The sequence below is a fragment of the Oreochromis niloticus genome, linkage group LG1, assembly GCF_001858045.2.
Source record: "Oreochromis niloticus isolate F11D_XX linkage group LG1, O_niloticus_UMD_NMBU, whole genome shotgun sequence".
In the NCBI taxonomy this organism is placed as follows: domain Eukaryota; kingdom Metazoa; phylum Chordata; class Actinopteri; order Cichliformes; family Cichlidae; genus Oreochromis; species Oreochromis niloticus.
Genome location: NC_031965.2, coordinates 7,345,204 through 7,368,386, shown reverse-complemented (window position 1 = coordinate 7,368,386; position 23,183 = coordinate 7,345,204). Strand labels below are relative to the sequence as shown.

Genomic DNA, 23,183 nt, shown 5'->3' with positions numbered 1-23,183 from the left:
GTGATTGGTTAATTGGACTCACCGAGTGGAGGTCCGTGGGTCATCAAGATGTCGATGCCCTCAGGGATGAGGTTCCATTTATCCAGCAGAGACTGTCCTCGAGGCAGGTTGAACCCCCAGCCGTTAAACCAGGGAGTCCTGCGGAGGCAGAGGGGAAGAGGTCATATTAACATCACTCGGGAGAGCAACTGCATCATGATTACGCAAAGCAAAGATGATATCAGAAAGCAATAAATACCACAAAATGTATGCACCTCTGTGCAACATTATCAAGTCAGTGTAGCAGATAAATGGCTGTTTAATAAAAGCACATCTCATCTTGTGTCCCGGTTTATTCCACTGACTAGAATATTATGTAAATGCTACATTTTAACCAGTTAAAAACCAAACCAAGGATTACTGAAAAAGGTAATATAGTAGCAATAACAACTGGCAAAAAGGCTGATACAACGATAATGCAAACTTAAGCGTAAAATGTTTCCAGACTACAGAACAGGACAGGGCTTTTCTTATAAGACAACTCCAGGAAGTTGTGCAACACATAACTACAGTTCAATTTGTCCCATTAAGGCCTCAGTCACATAGGCCTATAGACTGGTTGTGCCCCTAGCAACCACCGGTCGCTAGGCAAAAACTGAAGAGTCCAAAGAGTGAGACCATTTGCCGTCAAAGTAAAAGTTTCCACTTTTGAAATGTGGTGGTTTCAGCAGGGAGACACCAGTTTTGCTTTGAAGGCGATAGCGAGATACTTACCTTCCCTCAACCCGTCGCCAGCCTGTCGGGGAATCCACATTTCTCCCAAGCAACTGGTGATTATCAGGATCTCTGGACGAGCTTTAGGCTCGAGTGACTGGGGCTTTAGCAATCAATTTCACTATGACTGCCAGCAACAGCCAGCCCCCAACTTCAAAAAGTTTAAGTAATACTCATTTTTTCCCCAGCAACCACCAACTGGTTAATCATGTGCTGCGTGCCTCGTGCAGCAGAAGTGGTATCGAGCTCTTTCTATAAGTGGGTCTTTTTTTTGTTGGCATACTGAGAGCTCACAAAGTTACAGATTTGGCAGCAAACAACTTAAAACAAGTCTAATGTACGTTTGCATTTTTGTTCATGTGACTTTTTCCTCCTTTACGCCACCACAAGGAATCACGGATTAGTCCCTACACTTGGATGACTGGATGAATATATTGTCTTTCTGGCCATTAGTTCACAGCCTGTGGGTTTATTGGGATAATTTTTGTCATTTCATTTAGCTTATTTTATACTCTGCTTACTTCGGAATTCAAACTGCATCAATCAGTCAGTCGGGGGATTTTGGACTGACAATGGCTGAATGGAAAATTTTAAAGTTGCTGTGCAAAACTAGTAGAGTCAGAGTCTGTTAGTGGAATCAGTTTGCAATGCCTGAACAGATTGATGTTTTTTGAAAACGTTTTTTAAAATATCTGTAAGTAGTGTGACATATTGCAAGAAGGCAGCAATTTCCTCTCATCCTTAATAACTGTAACTATTTTTATGGCTGCAGAATCATTTTACATTGAACAAAATCATATTCATCTGTCTTCATCAAAAAAATAAATAAATAATCACAACACATTTTTTTAGTAATACTGACATTGCTACACCAAAATGAACAAGATAACCAAACCACAATATATTACTGTACAAGTCCAGGTTACCTTCAGTCAAATACACAACATACTCACAACTAACTACTAATTGGGGCGACTGTTTACCCTTGAACATGGGAGTGCTTAGTTTGGAGGACTGGAGAAGCTTTAAATTCAAAGGGTCACAATCTTGATTTGTTCATATTAGAAGCCAAAATAAATGACTGACTGTGCAGGCCTGGTAGGAGGAAGAAAAAAAAAGTGAATTTCTAAACAGCAGGGATCCACATCACATGTCAACCCCCACTCCCTCTGCTTCCTTTCTACAGATTGATTGACAGCAGCCGGGCCACCTCCAGCAGCCTGGATGGGAGTCTGCATCTCTGGGGTGACAGGCAGCATCTCAGCCTTCCCCAGCAGACACAAAGAGCCTCGATCTGGCTGAGTGGGAATGAGGAATAGATGGATGGATTGGATAGATGGATGGAGAGGGTAGAAACAGATGAAGAAATAAAGTGAACTGCACAGGGGTTAGATATAGAAGCAGAGTCGTGGAAACCAAAGGGAGAAACAGAAATCGAGGAGAGGCTGGTTGATAAATTGAGCCTTCATTTATCACAATAGTGGTAATAGCCGAAGAAGGCTGACAACACAGGAAAGGAAGATAGATTATCATCACATAATACCTCAGTATATAAGCTGACCTACTGCTAGAAACCCAGAAAGAAAAAAAACAATCTTTTGATTTTAATTTGAGGGTTTTAGGTCAGTGCAGCAGAGTCACTGATGAAAAGATGACACTATTCCCAGGTTACTTTGGGACAGACTGCAGAGTTTAGACCAGCTTCCTGTCACTTAGCAGTGGTGCTGGGTATGGCATTTGACCGAGGGGAAATCAGGGCTCCACAAACATCAATAGGCTTTGTTACAGTGAAAGATGGACGCTCCAGCGCAGATCAATACCTACTGTTCCAGAGGAGTTCCAAGAGGGGCTAAACAGAGCTAGCACAGACTTGAGATGTGTAAAACATAAGATCACAATCCCCCCTGTTCATTCTAAAACACAACTGAACAACAAACGTACACTGCTGAAAATAAGAGCCTTAAATTTTTTTTTTTTTAAATCCCATTAATTCACTGTGGTGAGAGAAACAAGCATTATAATGCAGTCTAAGCTCCAGCTCAACCTGTTTGGAGTATCGAGTGTTCTTGTGTGCTTGGACAGAAAAAAAAAAAAAAAAAAAAAAAAAGAAAAGCCAGTGAAGCTTGCTCTTTGATTTGCTCGCTCAATCGTTGCCTCGTTCTCTCGCTCAGTGGAGAGCTGAGAAATGAGGTTAAAAATGAAATGTGAGGAGCGCGCAGGGGAGTGAAGGCCACAGACTGAACTGATTAATTAGAACTAATCACACAAATCGGAGCTAATGGAAGTCTAATGGATTACTGGGAAGACTCGCCACTTCTCCGATGGAAAGAGTGCTGCCGCTGCGGTGTGGACAAACTTAGAAAGCTGGTGAATCAGAGCAGAGCTGGCCTGGTCGGCTCGCTGCACATAGAACGCACCAGCAGGGCATTTGTCTGCCTCAGGTTTTGACTAATAGCAACAAGGCCAAACTTTGAAAAATAGCCAGACACATTGGTCCCCCCCCTCCCACCTCCAGTAAAATAAATCGTGGTTTCTTGCAGCAGAAATAAATAAACATCTGGAGCCTTGATTTTGCTCTGTGTTTCACATGTTTTCTCTCACATAAACACATTCATCTGAGAGATGAAACATAACCCCTGACATGAGCTGTGGATCCAGAGCCAAACTGAAAGATCCTGACTGAATGCAGTACTGGCTGCTACAGCTCAACACCACAATGCCCCCATTGTCGGCTGTCTGCCTATGAAATATACCTTCTATGCAAGTGCATTTGTTAACCTCTGCCAAGATTAATGACATCCCAGTCGCATAAAGGAGAGACTGTTTCCTGCGTGGCTGTGACACAGGTTTTATTATACTGTACTGCTCAGTGTGTGTGTAGTGGGCAGAGTGCGCATCCAAGAAGCTTCCGAGTAGGATGTGAGCAAACAAAATGTACTGCTACCAGTCTCCTCTCTGACTGCATATATGCAGGCCAATGCATGTGTATGTGTGTACATTCTGAGCCCAGTCTTGCCTTGACACTTGCCATCTGGAGAGCGTCGCCGTGGCAACAAAGGAGAAGCGTCTGGAGGCAAGCGCAGTGGGAAGTAAAACACGGCCACAGAAATAGAAGCAGAAGTAAGAGAAAAGGAGAAGAAAGGGAGGAAGGATGCGCAAACACCGCAAAGATGGGAGAGAAAGAGGAGGAGGAGTTGTGCAGATAATGTCGAGAGCGAATGAAAAAGTTCACCTGTCAGATGTTGTCTGGTTGCTTTTGTGCAAACTTGAGAAAAGCGAGTGTTTAAGTTCAGCGGGAGGATAATCAAACGTCACGCAATCATCAGGAAAAGTAAACCGTCTTTAACTCGAACACCACCGGCTTCAAACACCAACACACAAAACAAAAAGAAACGCTGCATTAAATGCACAAGAAATTGGTAACCATAGCAACAGGAACATTAAACGACCCCCCACCCCCACCCCACCCCCAACCCCTGAGGGAATCAAACAGTGCCAATGGGTTAAAAATATGCAGCCTTAGCTGGCAGTAAGAGGTAAAGCAGACAGAAGCCATTTAGCCCTTGTGTGCAGAACGCCAATATTCAATTAGGCCGGTGGACATCATTAGGACGGCAACACGACGTCTCTCTGGGCGTGACACCACTCTTAACCCCCTGTACTCCCCCGAGCTGTTCTTTCTGGGTCCTGTGATAAGCTACAGGACCCCCACCCCCCCATCACCACACACATACACACAAACAGAATGCTTGAATGCTTGATTCTTCTCATTACATCTTTTATTCTGACTCCTCCCTTCCTAAATGGATAATTTAAAGCATTTTCTTTCCCTCCACATCTCACTGGATCAGCTGTTTAATGGTAAAGGTCCACATTACATAACATCATGATGAGCCAACATGATTTTGGCGTTTATGTTAATAGTTTGAAATAAATTGTGATTTTGTGACAGTACAACTGATATCAGACTTTCAGTGATTATCACCATTAAAAAAAAGTATTAATTAACAGATAAGTAATCAGGTTAGTGCGGTAAGCTTATTTGTTAGCGTCCTGTAAACAAGAAACCTCATGCACTCAGGGGAGGAGATTAGAGAAACACGACACCCTCTTGTTGATTTCTGTGCCGTGTTTACACATAACCTGGTTTCTAATCTACTTACACGACAAAAACACGTACACACAGCAAAAAAAGATAAATTTAAAAAAAAAAAAAGACTCGATTGAAGGAGAGAACAAGTCACAGTAACAGGAGCCAAAAGAAGTCTCAATCGTTCGGTTTTGATATCAGACAAATAACTTTACCTAAAGAACCAATCACTGCTAGTCCATATTTGAATGTGCACCTTCTGTTTTAACAAAAGACATCTACTCAGGTTTTTAATCATATAACACTTATAGCAGCATGTTGACTGTCACTGACACTGTTGCTCGACACCAGCTTCTTTGGTATGGATGAGCTCTTTGTTTAGTGCAGTCTAACATATTTTTTAGCCTTCATAATATAGATCACAAAGAATAACGCAGTAAGATGACTGTAAATTGTGCTGCTTTTTAGTAATTGGCCCCTCCCACCCAGTCTAAACTAAGGTCAAACTCTTTCATTATGTTCCTAAATCTCTCTCTCTCACACACACCTGCATTTACCCTGTGCAAAGAGACTGTTTACCAAACACAGTGCAGACTCACAGCCACTTCTTGTCATATCTCATTCGACATACATCTGAGTCGGCGCTACAGACCTAACAAACATGACGGAGCTTGAAACATTAGGCAAACACTGACACTGTGCTACTGTATCACTACACCTCATTTATTCTTCAAGCTCAAAAACCGAACAAAGACTGGCTCCTCACACACTGTAACAGGGCCTAAAAGGCTTCGGTGCACCTGTTTTAAGTTCATACCAACTGTTCATTTGTAATCTAAGGACAACAAATGATGATAAGCACCCATCACTTTTATATATTTCCTGTGTACAAGACGAGCCAACACACCAATGGATTTATCATCGAGAAGGGCAGCTAGCCGCCATAAACAACATTAAAAACTGGCCACTTTGAGACCGCAAAACTTCCAACCTGATTCTAAGTTTCCTTACCTAATTATAAGGAAATCTGGCCAGTATTTATTGCTAGTTAGACCGATCAATGGCTGCCACCTCAAATACATGAGCACCCACTAACATTTGTTTTAAAAAGCACACAAACAGTGACATAAAAAGACCTTTGATGTCAGAAGCAAAGGACATGCTTCTTTTTAGTTGGCATTTGCATTCAGCAATCACAGAAAGACAGTCTCACAAGCAGAAACAGACAATCATTTGTGAAAGCAGAGAAGTAGGAAACTCACCAGCATGCAATGCAGCTGAAACAAAATCAAGTTTAAGGGGCTCAGGTTAGGTTATTGCCTGTTATCACACTCTTTCTGAGCCACACTGCCAAAACCAAAGGTGAAAATGCTGCAAACTCTCAATGCATGGAACAGTATTGTCTTCTTTTTTTTTTTTAAATCAGGTCAGTGTGTGACCGCACCCATGTTACCCAGTAACCAAGAGTGTGTTTCATTTAGAGGATTCCTGCTTCTTTTCCATGCTTAATAATGGTTTGACACTCAACTAGACCCCTAAGGAATGTTCCAGAAGGATGAAAAAATTGTGCATACACGTGTGCGTGTTTTGGTCATGTTGAGAGCAGAGATAAGATCGAAACATGTCGCAGGTAAAGTATGATACTCTGGCTAAAAGCAGGAGCACAGCTGCACCCTGGGATATCAGCTGGGTGCTGAACACAAAACAGGGACCAACAAGGTGTCTGTGACCAGCTCAGAGATAACAGCAGAAACAAGGAGGGAGAGTTAAGAGTGTGTGTGCAGGTCCAGCGATCCATCGTGTCTGACCTCTGAGTCAGAGCAGCCCTGGGGTCAGCAGGGGGAGGGGTCTAATTGATCAACCTGTCAGAACCAATGAGGAGGGCCATGTTAATGGGACTTTTATAAGCCCCGCGGGACGCACCACCTGACACTGAAAGCCGTATGAGTATGTGCAAAGCAGAGTTCATTCCCTGTGTGTGCGTGTGTGTGTGTGTGCGTGTGCACAATCCCAGAGCCCAGGTAGCCTTATTAAAAGGAGCCAAGTGGAGACTCTGGCTGGGTTTTGACAAATGGCCTCTCAACACCAAGGCCACCTTTGCAAACTTTGGGGACAAGGTAGAAGGCGAAGTCACAAGGGTGAAGGGGCCATGTTGTTGTGTGTGTGTGAGAGAGAGAGTGGGAGAGTGTGTGTGTGTATGAGCCCTGCTCCAGCACTAATAACCTGTGCCTAGTGACTGATGGAGTGTGGAATGGATTAATCTCGCTGCAGTCATGGTGCCAAACACAGAGGCGCTAAGGGTTAGCCACCAGACTTAGCTCACTTAGGAAAGGCTACAACCATGGGGACTGGCTGTTTTATACACACACACGGAGACACACACACACACTCACTGTCTCCCAGGGGTTCGTCTCCACACCGAGATGCAGCCAGCTGCAGTTTGACCTGCGGGCTGCTAATGTAAAACAAGCACTGCAGACACCTCAAAGCAAACACAGCTGCTCCCGACGACCTGGCAGCTCCCAGCACGAGAAACAGAGGAAAAGAAACGGCAAAGGGCCAGTGCCCAACGATGTAACAGGAAATCAAATAAGAGTAGAGAGGGTCAGAGTGTATCCCCTGCCATTATTACATCTAAGAGACTTCCTCAATAAACACCCAACACCCCCCCGCCTAGCTCTGCAGCACAAACTCACAGCAGCCGTAGGTACAATGGATTAGCACAGACATCAAAGACTCCACTAACTGAACCTGAAAGTGACCGTCTATGAAAATACATGCAATGCATCTGTGTGTGTTGTCTGTTTTGCCAAGAACTGAATGTAGAATGTGGAAAGCTATGGCTTTTATGTAGGAACTACTCATTAAGTTAATATAATGGAACCAAGAGTGCAGAAAACGATTTACATCCAACCCACAGAAAAATGATGACTTACAACTATTCAACAAAAATAGAAAAACAAAATCAAAACATAATTTGCCTTTTTTTTGCTGGTATAAACGCCTCAGACACTTCTGACTTCTGTATTTTGATTACAATGTAAAAAGTGTAATTCTCACAGATGTACAAAAAACCCCCCTGAAACAACAATCTGGTTCCCAAAACACCAATTCTGCATAATCAATATACTGTAGGAGAAGTGTATCAATAATGCATTACACGGCATTATGGTAAATTAACCTATCATTTTTTTGTCCCACTCTAATCATAGATTGACCTCAGTGTCAGTATTAACTGGTGTGGCACTGGGTGATAATTCTGCCCCAATGTAATATTAGGGCTGAAACAGACATCTCTCTCTCTCGTTTTTTTTTGTTTTATCTCAAAAACTGAGAAAATGTCCACCATAGTTTACTTGATTTTCAGACTGATAATTATCAGGAAGTCCTAAAAACTCCCCGAAAAGCCTTCAATTAATCCAAAATGCTGCAGCAAGAGTATTGACAGGGATTAGAAAGAGAGAGCATATTTCTCCTGTATTGGCTTCCCTTCATTGACTCCCTGTTAAATCCAGAATTGAATTCAAAATCCTGCTCCTCACATACAAGGTCTTAAATAATCAGGCCCCATCTTAATGACCTTGTAACGCTTGTGACCTTATAACCCTATTAGAGCACTTCGCTCTCGCTCTGCAGGCCTACTTATTGTTCCTAGAGTATTTAAAAGTAGAATGGGAGGGAGAGCCTTCAGTTTTCAGGCCCCTCTTCTGTGGAACCAGCTTCCAGCTTGGATTCAGGAGACAGACACTATCTCTACTTTTAAGATTAGGCTTAAAACTTTCCTTTTTGCTAAAGCATATAGTTAGGGCTGGATCAGGTGACCCTGAATCCTCCCTTAGTTATGCTGCAATAGGCATAGGCTGTCGGGGGACTCCCATGATGCATTGAGTTTTTCCTTTCCAGTCACCTTTCTCACTCACTATGTGCTAATAGACCTCTCTGCATTGACTCGTACCTGCTATTAATCTCTGTCTCTCTTCCACATCATGTCTTATCCTGCCTTCCTTCTCTCACCCCAGCCGGTCGCAGCAGATGGCCGCCCCTCCCTGAGCCTGGTTCTGCCGGAGGTTTCTTCCTGCTAAAAGGGAGTTTTTCCTTCCCACTGTCGCCAAAGTGATTGCTCATAGGGGGTCATATGATTGTTGGCTTTTTCTCTGTATCTCTTATTGTAGAATCTACTGTACAATATAAAGTGCCCTGAGGCGACTGTTGTTGTGATTTGACGCTATATAAATAAAATTGAACTGAATTGAAATAATCAAAATAAAATAAAACTGTAGAGATGACAGTGGACTTCAGGAGACATCCCTCAACTCTGCCCCCCCTTACCATATCAGACAGCCCTGTGTCGACTGTGAAGATCTTCAAGTTCCTGGGTACCACCATCTCCCAGGACCTGAAGTGGGAGACCAACATCAACTCCATCCTCAAAAAGACCCAGCAGAGGATGTACTTCCTGAGACAACTGGGGAAGTACAGTCTTCCACAGGAGCTGCTGATCCAGTTCTACACTGCAGTCATTGAGTCTGTCCTGTGCTCCTCCATCACAGTCTGGTATGGTGCAGCCACTAAACAGGACAGGAGCAGACTGCAGCGGACTGTACGGGCAGCAGAAAGGATCATCGGCGCCCCCCTGCCCTCCATCCAGGATCTGTACCTCTCAAGAACCAGGAAACGGGCAGGGAAAATCATCACAGACCCCTCACACCCTGGACACAGACTTTTTGATCTGCTGCCCTCTGGCAGACGGTACAGAAGCCTGCAGACCAGGACCACCCGACACAGGAACAGTTTCTTTCCCCTCGCCATCTCCCTTCTAAACAGTTGACCTGTCACACTGCTCCCACTTCCAGACTGCAACTGCACCTTATGTACATTCTGTAGTATTCATTCCACCTCATTTCATTTCTGTATTTTTATGTATATAAGTTTAGATTAGTTATTTATAGTTGGTTTACACAGCTTTGTGTATGTATGTGTATGCATGTGTAATGTATATATAGACACGTGTGTGTGTGTGTGTGTGTGTGAGAGAGAGAGAGATTTACATTGCTGTGCTTGAGAGCCACCATCTACCGGAACCAAATTCCTTGTATTTGTCTGCACATATACTTGGCCAATAAACACGATTCTGATTCTGATTCTGAAAATGAAAAATGGCAAAAACTATTTTTAATTTCTCTTTAAAAATGCTTATTAACTGATTGTCAAACTGTTGTAAAATAACTTAATAATCATTTTTGCTTCAGTTTTAACATATTCTACATTTATTTTCAGATTTTATTAATCTTACCAATTTCCTTTCAAGTCAAGTTCACAGGACCAGTTTCTACTTAGCATTACCCTTCTGAGGCATGAATGCAAACATGTTTGTTAGTTGTAGTGACTTTGTTTTCTAGACCATCATTTGCCTTCATCGGTCCCACTGAAGTTTAATGTAACTTTACAATGCAGTAAAGTCCCATTTGCAACAGATCTCAACTTAAATCTGTTTTGGTGCCTGTGAAATGCTTATTACAAGGCTTTGTGTGAAGCAGCTGTAGTAGCAAGATGAGAAAAGGTATAAGAGCTGCTTGTGGACAGCTCAGGTGGGGTTGGAGTGAGCAGTGAGGTGTTATGGGAACATAGACACGACTACATGGAACATGGAGTCCAAACACTTTGAAATATGGATCCGCCAGGAAGGAAGGCAGGTCTGAGAAACTGGAGCCCAGACTAATAAAGAGAGGGGATCTGGGTCCTATTCAGAGGCTGTATGGGAGCTGGGGGCAGGGGCCAAGACCCATTCAACCTTCCCTGAGACACAGGGACAAGGGTCCATTACCCTCCTCCATCCCCGGCCTCCCCGAACTTGATCCTGGAGAACAATGTATGAAGGGGGGGAGGGGCGGCGGGAGGGAAAGTAGTAAGGGGAGAGGATAATATCTCTGGGAAATTAGTGAGTTTTCTTCTGTGACAATAACTGACAAGCAAGGTTTCATTACCCAGCTCTGCTCCAAGGACCATGGCTGCAGCGTTTTTTCTACGCATTTCAAAACGGGACAAGGTGATCTGAAAATGTACTGAACGCATGCAGTCGCACAGGTGTGTCTTTCAGACAATTACAAAGCTCTTCCGTCTTACTGCTTTTCTTCCTCGGCACAAAGACGACAGCTCCGGGTCTACAAGTTAATTGAAAAAAAAGAACTGAAAAAGCTGTTTTGAACAGTTGAACTTTCATTTCTGACATACAATACTGACAGCAGATAAGACATGAAAGGAAATTATTAAAGACAGCCATTGTGCGTTTTGGCCTCTGCCAGTTGTCGTACCAATTCAGGCCCAAAGCTGAAGGTCTGCTGCACATCAGACATGAAGAGAATTTAAACAGAGTCAAAGAATAAAGAAAAATAAATTGAGTTGTTTGACATGGAAAAGTTATAACTCAAGAAGAATTTGGACTTCAAATCCTTGTTTCTTTATGAAAAAGACACACTGTGTTCAAAATAAATCACTTTTCAAAACATCAGGTCAAGTATTATCTGCCCCAGGTCCCTGTGCATTCTTTTACTAGTCAGCAGAAGACACTTTGCAATGCTAGTTTTCATGCCCTGCATTCAAGAACACTTTTCTGAATGGCCTCTGCCTTTAGAAAAACTTCACGGTCAGGGTAATGTCAGATTCTGGTGACTGACACCAAGTCCCACTTACAAGTGGATTTTTTCTTTCTCTTTTTGACCCCCTTCTCCAACCATCTTCTCTAACTTCTAAGCTCAGAAGTGAATGGCGACTGCTACTCGACCTGTACATACAACATAGCATCACTACAGATGTATTAGGAAATTGCTTTCCCTATAGTACAAGAACAGTTAGCTGCAGTGTTTCCAAAAGAATTTGATTCAGGTTTTGGCAGTAGAGCGGCACAAGAGACAGGAGATGCATTTGTGGTATCATAAATTATTATGTAACACTACGCGTACTCACTACCCACTTTATAAGGTATACCTTGAAACCAGCTGGACCCCCTTGCTGCCTTTAGACCTGCTTTATTACTTTGTAGCATAAATTTAACAAGGTGCAGGAAACATTCCTTACAGACTTTAATCCATGATCACCAATTGCTGCAGATTTGTTGGCTGCATATCCATGATGTAAATCTCTCATTTCACCACATCCCAAGGGTGCTCTGTTGAATTGAGACCCGGTGATTGTGAAGTACAGTGAATGCTTAAACAAAGGGGCCCAAAGTGTGAGAGAAAACCACTCTCCACACCATTACACCACTACTACCGGCCTTTTCTGTTGATACAAAGGGGGAGCAGAGCCAAGCTTTCAGGTTGTTTATGCCAAATTCTGACCCTACCATCTGAATGTTGCAGAAGACCTAGCATCTTCTTTTGTCCAGTTTTGGTAAGCTCTTGTGAACTGTAGCCTCAGTTTCCTGTTCTTAGCTCATGAGAATTACATCCGATGTGGTCTTCTGTTGCTGTAGTCCATCTGCTTCAAGGACTGATATGTTGTGCATTAAGAGATGCCCTTCTGCAAAGTTTAGTTGCAACACATGGTTTTATGAGTTTTTATTGCCTTCCTATCAGTTCGAAGCACTCTGGCCATTCTTCTCTGAAATCAAACTTGACCTTTCCACCCAGAGATCTGCTTCTTTCTTACCCTAGTGATAAGTCTCTGAAATACTGGCAATAACAACCAAACCATGTTCAAAATCACTTAACTTCAAACAGGTCATGTGCCTAATGGCACTGAGTTGCTGTTTAGGTATTTCCAATAGTGAGCAAGTGAACAGATATACCTAATAAAGTGTCTTTGTTTATTGTTACCGATATATTATCAATGAAGCAATAATGCCTCTCCATCAAGGTGAAGAACTCCAACTCCACCTCTTAGCGTCTCTGGCTAGCAGTTGTAGTTCTCATTTAGCTTTGCTCAGTGTGGCAGCACATGAAGCCAGGCTGCAGGTTCTCATTAGAGCGGATCTCTAACTTGCAGTATCTCCATAGCAGATGAAGAACTCCTTTCACCAGCTGCAGTTTAATATGTGGACCTGAATCCCACCCAACCACAAGAAAAAAGACTGTCTGGAAAAGCAGCTGTCTGAAATGAATCTGTCCCCACAGCAATGGAGTCCGATGGCTGAATGGGACAGACAGGGCTGGGGCTAGCTTCAGTGCAGTTTTACCGGACCCACTAACAAAACAGAGAAGGATAAGTAACATATATAGGTCAGTTTCACACAGCAGTCAGTTAAACTTTAAATATTTCAGATCACCTTTATCAAATATGCTACGGTTAAAAGTCCTGTAAATGGAGAAATGCCAAGGGGGTGGAGGCTAATTAATTCTTTTTTTATCTTAATTTAACATCATGATAATCTAGTTTATGATCAAATTACCCGCTTTGATTATATTGCTATTTGTTTGTCCCATAGGGTAGAATTAGTCCCCTCAGAGACTAATGGGAAAGAAGGAAGCACATTTTCACACAGTCCTCTCAAAAGGCCTCGAGCACAGCCTGCCTTGTCCTGACATGACAGGCCAACCAGTATTTGCTGCAGAAGTCAAAGGCCAAGGGAGGAGGACGAGGGGTGGTGTTAAAGGCAACAGGAAGGGGCACGAGGTCAAGCCGGTGCAGATACATGGCACTCTGTCTGCAGCTATTGTCTCGACCTTACAACGAGTGGATGTTACCAAGGGCACAGAAACATAGCGGCAACAATAGGCACCGGGAAGCACACAAACTGGCATTGTTACTCTCATGGGTTTGTATACAGAGAGCCAGAACAGAGTCAAAATAAAACACAAGGCTGAAAAGGGCAGCCAGTGCAACGGAGCGTAGGAGTTATGCAGATGCACCCATAAAATATAAACAACAAAATAGCAAGTTGGTGTAAATACAGACTTTTTTGGGGACAAATCCTATTTATTAGATATCCAGAAGCACAGGGAGCAGGTAAACTTCCTTGTAAAACATTTTGATATTTGATTAATAAGTAACCTATCAAGTAAAACTGGGAAGATTTTCTGCTTTAAACTTAAAAATTACTGGTTACAACTCTATAGGCAGCCCACTGACCTCAGAGCAACTAAAGCTACGTCGTTTTCGTTTCAAAGGGGCATCGTTTTCTCTCCGTTTTGGCCTCCCGTGCACACTGAGATGGCGTTTTCGCTCAAGGAAAATGCAGCATTTTGAAAACGTATACATTTGAAATCGGTGCTTTCGCGTCACAGTGTGGACAGCAAAAATGGAGACTTTTTGAAAACGATGACACATTTTAGTCATGTGATGGAGTCAAGTGACCAATTAAACTAAGATAGCGGAGGGCATTATACAGCAGTTGTTGTGTTTGCTCTCAATTTTGACAGCCCTATTAAAGATTAATATCAGTTTGTACATACTCCAGATAGCTTTTCTTCAAATTCTTTAACTCTTACTTACTTGTTTGCCTGACCCTGATAACTAAACAGAGGTCACACTTTTCTCACCTATTTACGACACTACATCCTTGTTGACACCTGTGTGTTCCTACAACCACCATCGGGGGTCTAAATTCAGCAAGTGGAGATAAGCAGAGTCCTGTCCTTGCTACTGAAGCTGTGCAGAGGTCAGCAGGAAGGAAGGGAAGTGCTGCGGGACAACGTGAATGCTATCACAGCCGAGCAGAAACCAGTCGGTAGGCTGCCCTTCTGTTTACAGAGCTGTCGTTACTGCTGTGATTGATGGCTCACTACAGACAATCCACATCACCCTCATGGGCCACACGGTGGGAGACCAAATGGGAAAAGCCAAAGTCTATGAGAGAGTGAAATAATAAATTTGATGAATTTTATTCTTTCATTTTTCTGGATGTTAAAATTAATGATATTTCATTTGCTAGTGTCTAATGAAGCCAACTTTAATTATCTAAATATCACTTTAAGAATAATTTCCAATTGAATCCTAAACTTTTATAAATAAATAAAAAAAATACATAAAAATGTTTACACAGTAATCCAAAAAATTAGATGGCTAAAATTATACGGACAGTGGAATATTAATTTCATCTAATGAGAATTAGAGGAAGTGGGAAGTCACCATAAAAAGCTCAGGGACTAACTATAGGTTAAAGCCAGTGCCTTGGGTAAAGGCCATAGCAATAGGAGAATTAACCTAGCATGTTTCTGATGGTGGGAGATCAGGGGGAAGTTCATCCCAAATGTGTTTGATGTGGTTCAGGTCAGTATCTGTGCAAACCAGTAAAACAGTTTTATTTTTATGGCATTTTTTATTTATGGGCCTAGCTTTGTGCACTTGGCCATTGTGTTCAAACACGAAGGAGGCTTTAAAAAACAACCTCAACAAAAATGGAAGCACTATTGTCTAAAATATTGTTGTTCATGTAAGCGGAAATTTTCCCTCAACTGGAACTAGACACACAAAAAAAGCACTTTCAGAGTCGCCCACTGTGGCGCCCCCTTGTGCATAAATAAGCTACTGAAAGTCGTTTCTTTAGTACTAAGAAACCCAAACAAATTAAAACCAACTCAAGATCAAAAAGTGTGTAGATTTTTGTCCAGACACCAGAACTTAGCTTAATTATCTTTAGTGAGAAGACTGAGGTGTAATCTTCACACACTAATGTGAACTTTCATACAAAAGACCGAACCTGAAAGGTGGTGTACTTTTAGAGACTAGCTACTGTGAAAAAGTAACATACTGGCTGAGCCTTCGCTTCATCCTTTCACATTTCGCTCCATCTTAAATGATTCATGTTTTCTTTCCTTTACAACTTGCAAGAAAACTCAGTGGAGCTTGCACCTTTTTTCACTCTATCAAAAACCTTGCAGCACTTAGCATCTGCAGGGCCGTGTCCAGACTTGTTGTCATTGATGGTATTTATTATTTATTTGAGCTTTTTATGGCTGTTGAATTCAGCTGCACTGCCACTTAGATTTGTGACCTTTCACACTGAGCTCTGCAGACAATAATGGCAAGGACAGTAAGGTACACTTTGAGCTGAAGTCTATGCTCAGGTGGGGAAAAAATAAAAAAATAAGACACGGTGGTAAAAAGTGCAGCTAATGCAGGGCTGCCACTCCTCAGGCCTCGGCAGCTGGGGACACAGGGCTTCCTCTGCTTTTCAAATATTTATCCCCTCATAGCGTGAGGCACAGCATGGGACAGAAAACAAGATGGAGTCCTGCTGGGCCCAGGAACTGCCAGTGTACACACACATATACACCAGGACAAACACGGCAGCGAAAAAACAAACAGATGGGCAGATCCGGAAACATACATGCACCCAGTTTTTAACCAGGATTACAGTGCTGATAATGATGGCAGCGGCTATGAAGCAGCAGCCTGTTCTGTCGTATGAACAGGTAGCCCGAGGTCGCGTTCAGGGGGTGACCAGAGGACCGTCTGCTGACAGATTGCCTTTATTCCCTGGCCGGTTGTTGAGCCATCTCGGGCTTCCATCCAGGCGATTCTGATTGCATTTTATAGCCTTGAGCAGTCTCCTCATGTTATGTATCCCTCATCATGTTTTAGACATCTGGGTAGCTCTGGGCTCTTCTAGTCACTCCTATGCTCCCTGCTGTGCTGGATCGTTTGATTAAGCCTGCATCGCCTGTAATCAGACTCAGAACTTCTTCCAACCTCCACCCCATACCTCCAGACCTGCTTCCCAACTTCCTGACCCCAACAAAAGGAATAATAAATGAAACCACTGCAGCAGGTCCCTTCTAGTCTGAGAGGTTAGAGGTTTGATATCTAAGAAAACTGCCACCATGACTTTTTATCCCCAACATGTTTTGTGTCTAGTGTATCAGATAGAAATTCTTTAAATCTAATATTTCTGTTCAAATGTTAATCTTATTTACAGGTTACAAAAAAAAAGGAAGATATTGATCTAGTTATTTTGTCAGTGTGAACAAGTAATGGAAAGCCTTTTGGTCTTTACACTCTCATCCTTCAGAATGCATAAAAGGTTTCTGATTTTCTTATGTCTTTTATCATACATAAATTCCACATTATTGATATTGTTTTTTTTATAGCAAGCAAGAAGTGATGAATTAACACTTCTTGAGCTATTTCTCGTTTTTACTGCAAAACTGCATGTTTTTAAAAGTCTTTTATTTTAACCAAAAAAGAGAAAAAAAGAAAAAAAGAAAGAAAGATATTTCGATTTCAGCTTTAAAACTCAACTTTGGCAGACTGCTTGCTGGGTGAGTCACTCATCTTTTAACACACTGTGAGACAAATTGTGTTATTCATTTGCATTTTCTAACCTGTTAAACTGTGAGCCACATGGAACCCATTTATTACCGCATCCTCACCTGCCCCATCGCTAAGCTATTTATTATCAAGGTGACTAACCTGCACAGCCATTAGCTGCAGTGCTATTCATATCCTGTTAGTTAGTGCAGGTATGCTGTTAATGGGCGACGTGCCATTAATTCTGCAGGTACAAAGAGACGTGACCCCGTTTCAGAAAGCCGTGGTGAGCCGGTGCGGTGCCATCACATGACCGCCGTGTGGTTAACGGGCCTCACAGGGGAAACAGACTAACAGTGTGTTTACACAGTGGCATCTCTGAGCTGGTATTAATAATAGAGCCACTTAGCATTCAGAGGCACTGGTCTCAGCCACGCTGTTTGTTTCACAGGTCATTAAATTTATGCCGCAGCCCTAATGTTCATTACAGCAGCAAGCTGGCCAGGGGTCTGTAACACTCGCTCACTGTCTTTAATCCCCCGCTGTATCCCCAACACTGGCTCTCTTTTCATCCCTCACCCCTTCTCGCTGCATTTGCTTGACAACAATCTCTCCCTGGTTTAATTAAAAAGACACTGCCAATGCTTCCAGGTTTCCTGTCTTTCTTTCTTATTCTGACCGTATCTTTAAACCTCTGACTGCAGGGCTAAAAGAACAATTTCAAACAAATGCCTCAACAAATATTTTCGTGTGAAGGAAAGGTTTGTGTTTTAGAAAAACTGCACCCTACAGAGAAGCAATTCTTCTACCTGTGCTGCTGTGAACTGTGCCAGTTTCACCTTGGTAGCCAAAACTGGCAAGAAGAAGGTGAGCCCTGCTCACACTTAACTGCTGCTAATTCCACTTCCACTGTGAACAAACCAAAGTCACTGTGTAGCAAGCTAGCTGAGACTGGAGGTCAAAATGAAAGACAAAATCCAACACACATTGTGAAAAGTCATTAGGGACTAACAGACATGATGGAACTGGGAAAAGATGGGAATTTTTAGTAACTAACACAAAAACATGAAGCAATTACTCTTTTTTTTTTTTCCTTCAGCCAAATAATTTATTCTTACTTTTTTGTCCATTACTCTCATATTCCTACTGTCAAAATATAACAATTAACATATCACATCTCCCACATCTTTTGTTAACATAAGTATTTAGTTTATAGCTAGCTTATAGCTATAAGTTTATAGCTTTTTCCTAGCAACACTTGCACTGCAAACAATGTTCTGACAATGGATACTTGTTTAATATTACATGCTGATATTACAGATAGTGCATAAGGCATGGCGGGAAAAGTATTGAGACATTCCGATTTGGCCATCCCTCCCAGTAAAACTGTGTGCAAGCCAGACTTTGTCGTGGCAGATGCAAGTACTGCAAAAGCTGGTTAAACACACAAGCCCTCGACAGCTTTTCATGTACTTTAGAGTGACCTGGGTACTTTAATGTAGCATACCAGAGTTGCAAAATGATTACAGGCTAGATATGACACATGTCTTGGGTGTTTTAGTTTGTTAATTCATTAAGCTTCTCTTCTGTGTCTTGTACCTCTATATTCTACTTGCACTGGGGTGCAGTGCTCTTCTCTTGTAAGGTGCTTCTAGAGCAAACAAACAAAAACAAATCATCTAATAGAGGGACTAGGTGGGGGCACGTTTAACATGCGTGCACACTCTGTAAATCAACACTGCATGATTGCATGTTGGAGCCACAAACAACCGTCTTGTCCCATAGGCTCCAAACCGCCAACCAACCCATTCATTATTCCTTAATGTGGCTGATTCTCATATTCTCTCTAGGAAAAGACAAGAAAACAAAACAAAAACCCAAAACACTGCCACACTTTCCTGCAGGACAAAACAAACACAGGAGCAAGCAAACAGTCTGTTTAATTGAAATAATCCTCTTGGAAATTCAGTGCACCGTACAGCTGCTGGAGGAAAAGGGAAAAGTTTTGTGGGTCGGACACCAGAAAAACAGCGACAGTCACTTAACAGCTGAGGCAGATACAGATCACAAACCTAAGAATGACGCAGATGCACAATAAAGTACAATTTTCCATTAAAAACAAAACAAAAACACACAAAGGGTGGAGAAGTATATTTTAAGGGGTTTGCTTATGTGTCATCCATTTTGAATGAATGTTTGAACATTTGCTGTCACAAAACAAAAGAATTACCTAATAATGAAGGCAAACAGCTTTGTAGTAAGCCTGAGTGCATTTACTGCTGGTACTTGTGCCGTGGGTCTGCATGGCCCTGAGAACTACCAAGGACTTTTTGTTACGAGCACAAAGCCATCCTGATGCAAACAGGACCAGCGATCTGCAGCTGCATGCTGGACCTAAGCTGAAATGTATGCACGCAGCAAGACAATAAAAACACGGTCTACTCATCTCTACTCCATCATCATTAAGTAAAGAGTGGAGAATGTGAACAGTTGTTATGTTACAGCTCACAAACCAGCAATCATGTACGAACATTAAATCAGAACTGACACTCTTTGGCTTCAGGTTAGAGGAACTCAGTGCTAAAAGCAAGAGCTAAGTCCTTGTGACCCCAGCCAAATGGAGCATACAGAAGACAATTCAACACTTTAGCTTGCTGGACAGTCATAACAGGTCATAATAGGGCTTTCTGCTAGCACCATAAGAATACTATACTGTCTGTTCTCAACCGCCACAGTTTTTCCATCATCCCTTTTCTCTTCTGCATTTTCTTTCCATCTCAATTCAGTTTAGTTTTATTTATCTAGCGCCAACTCACAATAACAGCTGCCTTATGGTGCTTTGTATTGTGAGGTAAAGCTTTTACAATAATACAGACAAAACCACAACCATCAGACCTCCTTTGAGCAAGCACTACTAGATATTCAAGGGTGCATGCAGAGCTGGGTCTCCAATTCACTGAGCATGGCTTCCAGAGGTTTAAACGGGCTACATTTCTTACAAGTATCATTATTACTATAGAAGGCCAGGGAGTAGCTGAACATCTGACACACTGAGTGGGAAAATGCGTAAGGGACAGGTGAAGAAGCCATGCTGCTAAACAAGCGAAATCCTAAAGACAAAATGAGTGAATAAAATGAATATATTTAGCAGAGTGTGCATGTGAAGAAAGCACTGTTCACTGTAAAGGCTAAAAATGCGGAAAGACAATAACAGGAATATAACAAGATAATCTTTTTCTATGATGTAGTGGTTATATTGTTCTACATATACTGGTATCAACAATGAGAACCAGATACAATTTGATTAAATATTGATAAAATGTAATTGCTGCCCAGTTGTTCTTTTGAGCTCCTGCCTTTGATAGCTGATGACCTCACGTGCTCTGTGTGTGTGTTTTAGTCATTACATGCATCTGTTGTCCCTTCTGCCCGATCAGGCCTGAATCTGAGGGTTAGCAGTCTAGGATCACAGGCTCTGCAGAGCGTCGCGTGGTGTGCCTTTCTAATTAAACCTGACGCTCCAACTGAAGCCCGCCAATCCCAGGGTCAAAGGTCACCACCCAACCCCTGATACAAGCAGGTACTCAGCCAGTGTGAAACAGGCTGAAAGGCAACCCCCGCCAACAGTCTCCCTTCCCCCATTTGTTTAACTCGACACTTTCCCTGGTCCTTGCTTCTCCTTTCCTTTTCCTCCAATTTCCTCTACTGCTTCTCAGAGTTTTGTCTTAAAAAAAGGGTGGGGGGTGGGGGCGAAGCCCGCCTTCATTCATTTATCTCGTCCTGACATAGGAGAAAAAGTAGAAAGAAGAAAAGGAAAAGAGCAAGGGGAGGAAGAGGAAAAGCTTTTAAACAATGACTGAACATCTATAGGAAACTCACACTTCAGAGTCCTTTTCAGTATGAAAGTGTGGGAACCATCGCTCTGAAGGCCATCAGCAGAGGGCTAAACATGTCTGAAGAAAAATAAATATACTGTAGGTGAAGCAGTTAACTGCTGCACGCTCCTCTCATGTGAATGATCCCGTGTGTTCATCAGAACAAAGGAACAATGTTGACCTCTACATATCTGTTCTGTAAGAGACAAGTGGAACAGGACCTTCTTGAAATACAGTGAAAAACTCTTTGGGGATGCTGAGCTAATCAGAACAACTGCACCAAAGAGGTCCATTTAATCACACTAACAAAACAAAACAAAAAAAGAGTGAGGGAGGACAAAAAACAGTAACCGCTTCAACGGCAGCGTGAAAGTTCCTTGATGAATTATGTCCAGCAGAAATGAACCTGAGCTGTAAACACAAGTCACACGGACTCAGAGATCTCTTGTTTACTGGTCAGAGTTGTAGCAACACGCCGACCCTGGAGGTCAGACACAACAGGCTGCAAAGGAGTAATAACTGCAACTTTTTTTTTTTGCCTCTTAGCTTTCCAAACCAAGATCAGCTGCTGGTTGTTAACATCCAGCTTAACACTTTCCTACCCAGAAACTATTGTGCTGTTTTCTTTGTTTTTTTAAATGTAGTTTTCTTTTACATGAATTTACATGGTCTCTCCTATTCTATTCTTGTCTTGTGGTTTATCTGATATGGAGACACATGCAAACACACTGACAACCTGAATGCAAAATTACAATGTATTGCACCAGATGTTACAGTTACCACCCATCGCCCATAATGAGACTTATTTATCAGCATGAATCCAGATAATATATCGGGTTATTACGCATTTTTATTAAATTTATAGCAAATAAATATTTGTGGAACAGAAGAAATGAGTGAACATGATCCAGTCTTCTATTTTCTCAATCACTTATCCCACTTAAGGTCACAGATATCATATGGTGGAACATTGGGCACATCTTGACCAGGTTACCACTCCTTCCCAATGAGAGACACAGAAAGCCAGAAAACCACATGTTCCCAAAAAATTTATATATTTATATTTATATAGGATGCAAACTTTTCTTTTGGTAGGTTATATTTTTATTAAAGATCAGAAAGACAGACAAAAGCTCACTTACACTCAGTCAGGATCAAGAAACTGACAAAATGAAAATGAATCCAAGAAACACATCCATCTCTGTCACACTGCAACCAAATTTAGCTTAAGATGAGATGCATCTCCTCTTCACCTCCTGTTAAGTGTCTCACAGCCACAGATGGATGGCATTTCTCACGCTTGTGCAGAAAATCAAGGGCTTCCACATAAAAGATGGAAACCATATTAGGTGAAAAGAGCCAGGTGACTCATAGCAGGCAGTGCTGCGGATTTATGTCATTTTTTTATGTAGAGACTGTGCTCTATATTTCAGGTACATTTTAGATGCATTATTTTCCTTTAGTTTGGCTTCACAAGTTTAAGAAGAGGAGGAAGTTTCTGTCCAAGGGATGAGGTCACTGCCATCTCGGATAGTGCGGACCGAGCTATCACGCTTTCTGAAAAAATACACACACCAGCAAACCGTCAGGAACAATTACCTTCCAGACGCAGGCTCTGCGCATTCTGCAACAAGAGCCTGTCCACACTACTAACAGCAACCTGACCTCAGCAGCACCAACAGTCTGCTACACCACGAGAGAAGAAACACAGCTTTGGCTCAGCAAAATATTAAAATTATTACTTTCATACACAGAACGCTTATGACTGTACTGCTAACATAAACAGAGCAAACGTTTGAAATTATTCATCATCCTTATAGAAGAGGAGAAAAGGAGGGAAAATGTCTCACTAAATATCAAAATCAAGGGCAACTTTGGTTTATTATGCATTAACTATGTTATTTTTTCATTTCTAACAGAACTGATTCTCTGATGAAAACTGAGAAATCCTACAACCAGAGACACACAGAACAGCTTCAATCCAAAACAACAAAAACAATCAGTCAATACAAACCAAAATCTGATGTCCGGAGAGGCTTCTAAATCGATACCAAACTAAATGACTAATCTGTCTTTTATTGGATCCACCACAAGTGTCAAGAAAACGTCACCACAATTCCCACAGCGTCTGGATATGAAATGGACTGGATCAAAGCAAAAGGAGACAGCAGGGGTTTTTGTTGTCCCATTGGGAGATTCTGAGATGACACTAGATTAATGTCCAAGTGTTTCTTCTTGAAAAACTGTAAACCTGTACACCGAATCTGGCAGCTGTGCCA

The 23,183-nt window shown here is 42.1% G+C and overlaps 1 protein-coding gene across 2 annotated transcripts in view; it reads right to left on the bottom strand.

The window, feature by feature from the left end:
- mpped2a (metallophosphoesterase domain containing 2a) overlaps positions 1-23,183 on the bottom strand; it is a 70,053-nt gene that overhangs the window by 4,835 nt on the left and 42,035 nt on the right. For both annotated transcript variants that reach the window (XM_005458905.4, XM_003454339.5), the window contains one exon: positions 23-138. In XM_005458905.4, the coding sequence (XP_005458962.1) occupies positions 23-138 (116 nt within the window). The remainder of the gene's footprint in view (positions 1-22; positions 139-23,183) is intronic.